Raw genomic sequence first — 10,953 nt, 5'->3', positions numbered from 1 at the left:
GGCCCCCTAACGCAGGAACCACTCTAGTTCTTCCCCGTGTCTTCCTCAGAGTTGCCTTAGAGAGGCTAACTGAACGGACTAGTGAACGGATTCATGGTGCACATGGAAGACTGGTGTTGGGAGAGGAAGGGAGCAGAGTTGCATTTGGACTATCAGACAGGGGAGGGGAAGGGGACGTGTTATGTACACGAACCAACTCACCACGATGAACGGAACTGTTATGTACCACAAACACGTAATACCAAAATAAAAATAAAAAGTATTAAGCAAAGAAGATCAGATAGTAGGAACCCTTGCATTGAGAAACACAAGCGCAAAGCAGAAAGATCAGAACGGGAGTCAAAAGGCATAGCTGAGTTGCTAACATACAACTCAATAGCTGCAGGTCTCTAAGGGAAAATAACGCCTTTCTAGGTATTTCTTATTTAGTCCTTTTTCTCCCTGGTGCAGGAGATCAACACAGAACCTTGAACTTCTGAGGCACATGTTCTACTTCTGCACTATTTCACAAGACTTTTACTTTGTCCTTAAAGTAAAGCTTTCTTCCTGAGGAGCGCTTGAGCTTGGAATGACAGTCACCTCTTCGGGGGTCCGGAGCCTCTGCTGCAGGACTGATCGCATCTCATTTGGAAATTGTCTAATGCTGCCCTCGCCCAATGATGGACAACAAAGATAAGAGAAATATAGAGCAGGTTCCCTATGTCCTAGTACCAAGCCCTTTACTTACGTGCCAGTGTCCATTCCAAGCTACTGTAGGAACTACCTATTGAAAGATTCATTCCCTTTGGCTTTGAAAGATTTCTTTTTTTTTTTTTTTGTACGAGGCATGATACAGTAAAAGGATAACAGCTAATACCACAAAGAGGATTACAGACCAGGAAGTGACAGTCACAGGGAGGAGAGGTCAGGGTCCGAGACAGGCTGGTTAGTGCTACCCTCGGACATGTGACAAGTAACACGAACAACTTTCTTTCTCCTTAGGTAGCTGGGCACACAGAAGACTGCCAGAGGAGCGGAGAGAGGAAGAATCAGAGCAGAATTATCACACCTCCCCAGGAATGGGACTGGTGTGTGCATGCTGGAGAGATGATGTATTTCTTTGGCTCACCCATATTCTGGGTGAGACCTTTGGCCCAGTTCTAGAAGCTGAGGCGGGGCTTCGCGGCTCTATAAAGCCCAACCAGGAATCCCTAGGCATCTCTCCCAAGGACTGTGAACTGCTGACTCTCCACTTGCTCCCCTGGAAATGCAGCGGCTGTTGACTCCAGTGCGGCAGGTCCTGCAAGTCAAGAGGGTGATTCAGGAAGCCTCCCTCGCGCCTGTGCGCCTGCTCCCAGCAGCCCACCATCGGTGAGTCCCCTCCTTCCAGAGGTCTACTAGGTCACCTTCTGAGAAGCAATGTAGGACCAGCGAAAGACAGGCAGATGGCCTGCCAGAGGGAAACCTCACTAGACTTGCCAGTCAAAAATTGGCAAGGCCTTTGCACAGCTTTAGAAGAGCAGATGGACTTCTCAGGGTCTCAGGTACCTCTTCTTGTGCAGCAGTCCCTTTCCCACATAACCAGAGGATGCCCAGCCTCTGACGCATGCTTTTTGGGAGGAACAGCATCTTTGACTTCACCAGCAAAACAAGCTCCAGAAATTTCCACACCAGGGCCCCCAGCCTCTTCTCCCCTGTACCCCAGCTCCTGCCAAGACCTTCAGAGTTCTGCAAGCGCGGCATTAGTGACCCCAGTGGCTTGACGTTACTGCAGCAGGATCCAAAATTGTCTGAGGATGAGAAGCTGTGCTTCTCTGGGCTCCAGTTGTATGCCAAAGGGAAATGAAATGTAAAGATGGTGTGCATATGTGTGCGTGCGCTTGTGCAAGAAGAATACACACTTCCGTTCTTTGTAACCATCCCCTCTGGTTTGTTTCAAGTGCTGGGGTCTCCACGTGACGATGGTAACACAGCTGTAGTGAGTGCCTTGGGCTCCCAGACATCTGTGAGTTGTAAACCATCCATATGCAACCCCTTTTCTCCATTCTTACTCTGTACTTGAATACTGAATACTTAGGAAATCATTTTGCTGTAGTGTCTTTGCTTCTCTGAGGAATGTGGGGTGTACAGGTATGGTGTGTGCTCGTGGAGAGCTGTATTATTAGCTTGCTCATTTTCTTCGTGGTTCTGCCACTGTCTACATCCCCCCTCCTCCACCAAACCACTGTATACAGATCAAATGTCCCCGCTCAGAATTCAGCTTGTCTCTGTATTTCTGAGAAAAGGGGTTGATGTGGGTTAGCTCTGCCACTCACCAAGAGTCCCTGACTTCTTTTGCAAATCTGGGAACCCTCACTGACAGTTCCCTCTTTGGTGTTCTCAGTTAATCTCATTATCCACAGCCTGGACTAATACTGAGAGTGTTCTTTATGGGTCACCTCTTCTCTAGATGTTTATCCCCTTGAATCCAGCCCTACTCTGTTTTAAGTCCCACCTGAGAACACACCTGGCTCAGCACCTGCTTCCTTGCCTCTGAAATGAAGCAAGGGTGCACCCTCCACTCCCACCTGTTGTCTCTGCGCCCCTTCCTCTCTGCCCCAGTGCCCTAGCCTGTTCCATCACCGCTGCTGTGGCCTTGCCCCTTCCTGCCCCTCCAGTTCCTCATCAGCAAAAACTCCCTCGTCCATCCAGGTGGGTCTCAAAGGCAAGTTCTCCCACTAAGCCTTTCCTTTCCCTGTCGTCACAGAAATCTCGACTTCCTTTGAATTCCTGCAGGATTTTGCTTGCATCCCTCTTGTGGACCTTGTCTCCTTCTGCCTCACAGCTGTGTATGTGTTGTTCTTGTTCCTCAAGGACAAGGACAAGGGCATCCTCAGGGTCCTGGCCCTCTCCTCTGTGCAACTTTTCTGTCCCATGGCATCTTCCCCAGCACAGGGCCTGGCATGCAGTAATTTTGAAACATAAGGGAAAGAAAACAAATGGAGGCAGGAACAGAAGCTTGATGCATGTTCTTGAACCGGGCAACACCGAAACAAATTGATTTTAAATTAAATAGAGTGATTATTCCTTAGACTACAAGATTAGTAAAATTAGAAGGATACTTTTTTTTTTTCGTACTAGCCTTACCCCTTCATTTTAGTTTCTTATTTTGAGGCAGGGTCTCACTAAGTTGCTGAATTTCCCAAGCAGGGCTCAAACTTGCAATCCTCCCGCCTCAGCCTCCAAGAGTGCTGGGATTATAGACATGCGCTACCACACCTGACGTAGAAGGATGCTCTAAACTACAGTGCTCTGATGCTTTTGGAAGCATGTATATGTTGGCCCTGAAGTCCACGTCCAGAAGTTGTCCTACCAAGACAATTACAAAAGTTAACAAGTGATTAGTTCTTAGAGCTTCTCTAAGAACCTTAGAGAAGAGAGGGAGGAAGATAAGGGCAGGGGAGGCAGATGAGAATGAAGCTGCGGTGGGGGAAGCCATTCCAGCTGGTGGCTCCAAGCGCTGGCTAACCATTAGCCCCGAGCTACTGGGGAGAAGTCTCGATAAATATTTGGAAGTACAAACTCCAGTTATTTGGAGGGCACCAATCAAGCAGGGCAGATAAATAGATGCCAGCTCTCTCTTGTCAGACAAGGATGAACACCAAGCACTGTGCTTACTGCCTTGTGACCATGGGATCCACTTAGTGGTCCTCAAAATGGCACCTGCTGGGAGCACAAGGTGCATGGTCCTGAAAGTGACTGATAGAAGCAGTCATCACGAGTCAACATGAGCTTCTGTGGCATTGAGATAACTTTGTAAACAGGCACCCCAGGCAGCGAAGGGACAAAATATTTCTAACATGAAAAACCACAAAGTTACTCTGAACACATTGCTTCACCGCTGTGTGCCTGATTTGACTATCTGTGTAGTGGAAAATGTCAGGGAATTATCAGATTTCAAGTGCTGTCATGTGGGAAGTGAACATGGTAAGCTTGCTTCTTAGGGCAGGGGAGAAACACTCCAGGTTTTCCCCAGCAGTCAAAGTTGAAAAGAAGTGGATGGGTCTAGAAAAGAAATAGTTTTTCTCCTCCCAATTCCACCAACTCCTCTGCCATTTTGTCTCTGTCTCCATTTGGAAATACTTTTGTTTTTTTTCTGGTATCATAAATCGAACTCAGGACCTTGCACTTGCCAGGCAGGTATGGCACCAATGTGCTAAACCCCTGGAATTGCTCTTTTCTGGGTACGCCCACAGCTCTACTCTACGGTGTATTAAGTTTAAGGTGCCTGCTTCCTCCATTAGGTTATGCCCTTTTTGTGGGCACAAACAATCTCTTATTCACTGTTGCATATAAGCTCTTTATCAGACGTGCCCAATAAATATTGAAGCTAGAAGGGGCAGTACATAGCTGTCATCCTGGCACTCCAGGAAGCTGGCTGAGGCACAAGACTGCAAGTTCGAGCCCAGAGTAGGAAACTTAGTGACTTAGTAGGACCTTGTCTAAAAAAAAGGATGGGAATGGAGCTTAATGTGAAGGACCCGGGTTCAACTTCCAGTACCACAGAAAGAGAGAAAAGGAAGGAAGGAAGGAAACAGAAAGCGGGTGGGAGGGAAAAGAAGGGAAGGGAAGGGAAAGGAAGGGAGGAGAGGAGAGAGAAGAAATACTGAGACTCTATCAGAAAACATAGGATGACAGCAAGCAGAAAACTTTCCTTAAAAGTAACAAAATGGTGGGTGTGTCCCTGTGTGGCAAAAGAAATGAATGACAAAGGGGAGGGGAAGATAATGAAAGGTGCACTTAAAATGAGTGAAATTGTATGAATTGTGTCCTTTGAGGCCTTCTGATATGTACAGAAATAAAGCATATGACAATACTAGCTCACAGGGACAGAGATGGTAAATAAGATTAGAAGGCGGTAGTATTATTTATGTTTATTTTTAATGGACACATAGTATTTGTACATATTTTTAGGGTACATAGGGTGTGACATTTCAATATATGTATAGATGTGTAATTATCAGATTGGGACAACTGGCATTTCCATCAGTGCAGATGTTCATCCTTTCTTTGTATTGGGAACATTCAAAATCTTCTCTACTAGCTATTTTAAAATATTCAATTAAATTTCTTTCAGTACCGTGGATCGAACTCAGGGCCGTGTGCTTGCCAGGCAGGTGCAGTGCCACCGAGCTACATCCCCGGCCCTGAGTTCACTGTTGTCAGTCACAACTATACCATTGTTAGAAGTTTTCCTTCTATTCAAGTGCATTCCTATACCCACGAACCATTTTCTTTCCATCTCTCCCTTCCCTATGTCATTTCATTATCTGGTAACCACTATTTTATTCTCTAGTGTTTTGAAATCAGCATTTTTAATTTTCACATAATGAGTGAGGGGATACAATATTCATCTTTCTATATCTGACTTATTTTACTTAACATCACATTCTCCAGTTCCATTCATGTTGCTGTAATAATGTAATTTTATTTTCAATGGCTGAATAATATTCATATATTATATATATATATATGTATCCAGTTTATCCACTCAACTGTGATAGACAACTCAGTCGATTCCATATCTTGGGTAGTATGAAGAGTGCCACAATATATAGGCCAGTGTAGATGTCTTTTAAGTTTCAACTTCTTTGGATATATAGCCAGTGGCAATGTTGTTTGATTATATGATAGCTCTACTTCTAGATTTTCTTGAGGAACTTCCATACTGTTTTTCCATAATGATTGTATTAATTTACATTCTCATCAATAGTGTATGCAAATTTCTTTTCTGTGTGTGTGTTTGCCCTTTTTTTTTTTTTTTTTTTTTTTTTTGGTACCGGGGATTGAACTCGGGTCCTTGCACTTGCAAGGCAGGCCACCGAACTGCTGAGCTAAATCCCCGGCCCCTGTTTTATTTTCCTTTTTTGATAATAGTCATTCTAACTAGGGTGATGTAACAGTTAAGCTTGACTGTCAACTTGATTGACTTGACAGCCACGCAGAATATTAGTAAAGTACACATGGAGATGTGACCTTAGGCACTATCCCTGGACCCTTTCTATCTGGCGCTGTTCTCCTGGCACCGTTCTCTGCTTTCCAACCACCATGAACTAAGCAGTTTTGCTCCTCCACACCCTTTGCTGTGCCATTTCTGCCTTGAAGTCAGCTGACCATGGACTAAATCCTTTGATACCATGGGCCAAATACACCTCTTCTAAATTGTATATGTTGGGTATTTGATCTCAGCAACAAAAGACTGACTAATACAGATGAAATATATCATTATGGTTTTGATTTGGATTCCTCTGTTGATTAGTGATTTTGAACCTTTTTTCCTGTACGTGTATGCTGATTATGTGTACGTGCTCTTTGAAAAATGTCTTTCAGCTGCATGTTTTTTAATTGATTTTTTTTTCCTTTGTTGTTCACTTCTTTATATATTCTGAAAATTGTTCCCTGGTCAGATGAATTTTTATAAATATTTTCTCCCATTCTATTTGTTGTCTTTTCATTCTGTTGATTATTTCATTTGCTATACAGAAGATTTTAGTCCAAATAATCCTATTTGCTAAAACTTTTTGCTGTTGTTGCATATACTCTTGGGGACAGATCCCAAAAATTCTTCCCCCAAACCAATGTCCTGGAACATTTTTCCTATGTTTTCTTCTACTAGTTTCATAGTTTCAAGTTTTACATTAAATCTTTGATCCATTTTGAGTTGATTTTTTTATTAGGTGAGAGATAGGGATATGTATAGTTTTTTTCCTTCTGTGTATAGATATTCAGTTTTCCCAGCACTATTTTGGAAATATTCAAAAGATGTATGTATGTTTACCTTTGTCAAAAATCAGTTGGCTGCAAACATGTGGATTTGTTTATTTATTCTTTGTTTGGTTCCATTGATTTATGTGTTTGTTTTTATGCCAGTACCTTGCTGTTTTGGTTAATGTAACTTTGTGGTTTGTTTTGAAGTTAGGTATTATAGTACATCCAGCTTTGCTTTTTTGGCCAAGATTGCTTTGGCTTTTCAGGGATCTTTTGAAGTTCCATAAAAATTTAAAGGGTGTTTTTTGCTACTTGCATGAAAAATGTCATTGGCATTTTGAAAAGGATTGTATTAAATCTGTAAATCACTTTGGGTAGTGTGGGCATTTTAACAATTTTAACTCTTCCAGTCTGTGAACATGGTATATCTTTTCAATTTACATGTGTATGTACCTTCTTCAATTTCTTTCATTGATGTTTTATAATTTTTATTATAGATATCACTCATATTCTTAATTGCATATATTCATAGGTTTTTAAATGACTATTGTGTATAACATTACTTTCCTGATTTCTTTCTCAGCACTTTTTTATTGGTGTATAGGAAGCAACTGATTTTTGTATGCTGATTTTATGTTCTATAACCTCTTTGAATTTGTTAATTTGTTTAGCAGTTGTAATAGTTTTTTTGGTGGAATCCTTAAGCCTTGGACTTTTGAAAAATGTTGTTGGGAATTGAACCTAGATACCTGCACATAAATTGGGTGTCTTAGTTACTTTTCTTGTTGCCGGGACAAAATATTCAATACTCAAAATTTAAAGGAGGAAAGGTTTATTTTGCTGGGACAAAATATTCAACACTCAAAATTTAAAGAAGGAAAGGTTTATTTTGGCTCACAGTTTGAAGAAATTTCAGTCCACAGTCAGAAGGCTCTAAGGGAGGGTAGAAAGGCAGAAGGCCATGTCAGAGGAGAAGCTGCTCATGGAATGGCAGTGGGAAGCAGTGAGAGAGGAAGAGAGAGAGAGAGAGCGAAGGGGAGAGAGAGAGAGAGAGAGAGAGAGAGAGAGAGAGAGGGGGAGAGAGAGAGAGAGAGAGAGAGAGAGAGAGAGAGAGAGCAAAGGGGGGAGAGAGAGGCACAGAGAGAGGAGTGAAGAAGAGATAAACCCTTTCAGGCCACACCCCTAGTGACCCACCTCTTCTGACCAGATCCTACCTCTGAATATCAAGTCAGCTATGAACTCATCAGTAGACTAATCCACTGATGATTAATTATCATGTTCCCATGATCCAATCACCTCCTCGAAGTACAACCTATCAGCACATGAGGATTGGGATGGGGAGCATAACATTGCCCCAATCCCCAAAAGATTCATGCATATCCCTTTATACAAAATGCACAAAATCCTTTCATACAACTCTAATTGCCAAAGTCCTAACAGTTTCAGCATTGCTGAAGAGTCCAAGTCCAAACTCTCCTCTGACATTCAAGGCAAAGTCTCAGCTATAAGCCCTTGTAAAAAATCAAAAGAAAGCTAAACACTGCTGACATACAAAGGCACAGGTAAATATGAGGGGCCTCGCACATGTCCTCAGGCCATTTTTCCTATTGTCCTGTTAGAAAGATTTGGCTTTTTAAAAAATGCTAAAATAGGGAGACAGAAAGGAAAGGGACCAAAACCTAAAAGTACAAACATTAAATCCTGTAGTTCCACAGCCAGCACCCAGGACAAATTATGGTGAGATGTGAATTCCAAAGGACTTGGGTGGCTCCACCCCTTTGGCACTGTGGGTGGTTGTAGCTCCCTTGGCTTCTCTCTTGAGCTGGCTTTGCTTACTTCTAGTGGCTTTCCTAAGATGATCCATGTTACTGGCTCCGCCAACCTTCTAGAGTCTCCACTGAACTTCTGGCCTCACTGTAATAGCTTCATGTGCTGCCCACTCAAAGGCACACTGACTGACTTCCCAGGTCTTCCTCTGGAACTTGAGTGGAGGCTTCCCTCATCCCACAAGTCTTACATTATGGAAGCCTCTAAAACTAGCAACATGCAGAGGATGCCAAAGTCTGCCACGAGCTGGAGCAAGAACTTGGCCTTTTTGTATCCTGCCAGTGTTTGCAGAGGCCTCTGCATGCCTGGATGACTGAGCACAGTGCCCTGAAAAACCACTGCTCAAGCCCAGCACCAGGAGGTGGCCTGGGCCCCGATCCACCACGGGAAGGAGAGCCACACCTTCTCCCGCCCCAGGCACCATCATTCCAGCACTGGGAAGGTAGCCACGCCCTTGAACCCCCATAACTCCCCTTACAACCTCCCCCCCACGCTCATTCTCAGACCTCCTGACTGTGCCAGTCTTTGGACCCACTCTGCAGAGGCAGAGGTGATCATCAAGGGTATTTTTCTGAGTTCCCAACTTTGAACATCTTTAAAGAAAGGGCATGGGAATCCTGTAGTAGAAGGGTGTGGAGTTCAACCATTCAGAAGGTTGGGGAACTCAATCTGGGCCTTTCAGCCCGAGGTCAGTCAGCATCATGGGGTTCAGCCATCAGCTGAGACCAGGGGTCTTGCATCCTCGCTCTGTCTGAGCCATTAAATGGTAAATACACTATATTGAAATTTTGTTCACTGTAGACATGTACTGGACTGCTTCTTGATTTCAATTTAATTCAAATGATTTAAGGGTGATAGACTAGTGACTACCACAGGTGGTCAGTTTCCAAGCTGAGCTTGATCTTAATGTGTTGCTGATTGTATCAGTTGGGATAAAGCATTGCGGTTGATTTGATGTGCTGTTTTCTCTGATGTTATAAAGATGAGAATGTCTGTGGGTCGTTAGAGACACAGAAGCTAGGGCACAACTATATCAGGAAGATTTCGGTGATAACCCAGAGGTTAAACCAAGGACAGCCTGACAACAAAAATAAAAATGAGAAAACAACAAGCAACACACAAAGACAGACTTCCAGTTCACCAATGGCAAACAGTAGGGCAAATGAAGATGAAAAGGCCAATAGTGAACCACCAGGACACCCTGAACTCAAAGCACAGGAAGTAACAAAACAGATCAATCAGGCTCTAGAAAAATTCAAAACAGAAATAATTTCCCAGATAAACATAGAGATAGTGAGCAAAATGGAAGTCGTGATTTGAGACTCTAGAGAAGAAACTGACAAAAAAATAGAGGAGCTCAGGACCATGATAGAAGCCATGAAGGCCCAGCATAAGAAAGAAATGGAAAAAATAAAGGCCCAACATAGGAAAGAAATGGAATCCATAAAACAGATTCAAACAGATATCCAGGAGATTAAAAACTCCATTGAAAGTGTACGCAACAGAATAAAAGAATGCGAAGATAGACTCTCAGATATAGAATATAAGATTGCAGTCAGTGACCATGAAAAGAGAGGTCTCTTAAAAACAGTAAGGGATCATGAGAAATTGATCCAACAACTCCTAGATGATGCAAAGAAGAATAACATAAGACTGATAGGAATCCATGAAGTAGCAGGAGAAAATATAAATGACTTAAAAAAGATGTTTGCAGAACTAATGACAGAAAACTTCCCAAACAGAGGGGAAGAATTTGACATTCAGATAAGTAAGGCGTGTAGGACCCCAACTAGCTACAGTAAAAAAAAAATCTACACCTAGACATATAATAATCAAGATCCCAGAAACCAAACAGAAGAACAAAATACTACAAGCAGTAAGAGAAAAGAAACAAATCACATGCAAAGGAAAGCCCATCAGAATCACAGCAGACTTTTCAACACAAACCCTTGGGGCAAGGAGAGCCTGGAATGAGATATTTCAAGTACTAAAAGAGAATAACCTCCAACCGAGACTTATGTATCCAGCAAAACTCTTTTTCAAAATGGAGGGGGAAATAAGACACTTCCACGACAAAGAACACCTGAGAAACTACATGAATACCAAACGAGCACTACAAGCAATTCTAAACATGATCCTAGAAAAAGACAATGAAGGCAACAACACCATGAGGCCCAACAGAGCAAATCAAATAGGCAAGGCAAGAAACTAAAAGAAGGTGAAAAAGTAAAAAGAGTCCACAAAAGGCCAATAACATGTCAATAATAAGTCAGTACATATCAGTTATAACAATCAAGGTCAATGGCCTCAACTCACCAATCAAGAAAAATAGACTGGCAAAATGGAATAAGAAGCAAAATCCAACAATATGTTGTATACAAGAAACACACCTAGTGCAAA

The 10,953-nt window shown here is 42.7% G+C and overlaps 1 protein-coding gene across 1 annotated transcript in view; it reads left to right on the top strand.

The window, feature by feature from the left end:
* Positions 1-1,184: 1,184 nt before the first annotated feature.
* Positions 1,185-10,953, top strand: part of Hmgcs2 (3-hydroxy-3-methylglutaryl-CoA synthase 2) — a 31,329-nt gene continuing 21,560 nt past the window's right edge. The window contains exon 1 of the mRNA XM_010643543.2: positions 1,185-1,350. Coding sequence (XP_010641845.1) covers positions 1,247-1,350 — 104 coding nt within the window. The 5' untranslated portion in view covers positions 1,185-1,246. The remainder of the gene's footprint in view (positions 1,351-10,953) is intronic.

This window comes from Fukomys damarensis, unplaced genomic scaffold (genome assembly GCF_012274545.1).
Source record: "Fukomys damarensis isolate Sample0158 unplaced genomic scaffold, DMR_v1.0_HiC HiC_scaffold_33, whole genome shotgun sequence".
Lineage (NCBI taxonomy): Eukaryota > Metazoa > Chordata > Mammalia > Rodentia > Bathyergidae > Fukomys > Fukomys damarensis.
This window is presented reverse-complemented; position numbering and strand designations above follow the sequence as displayed.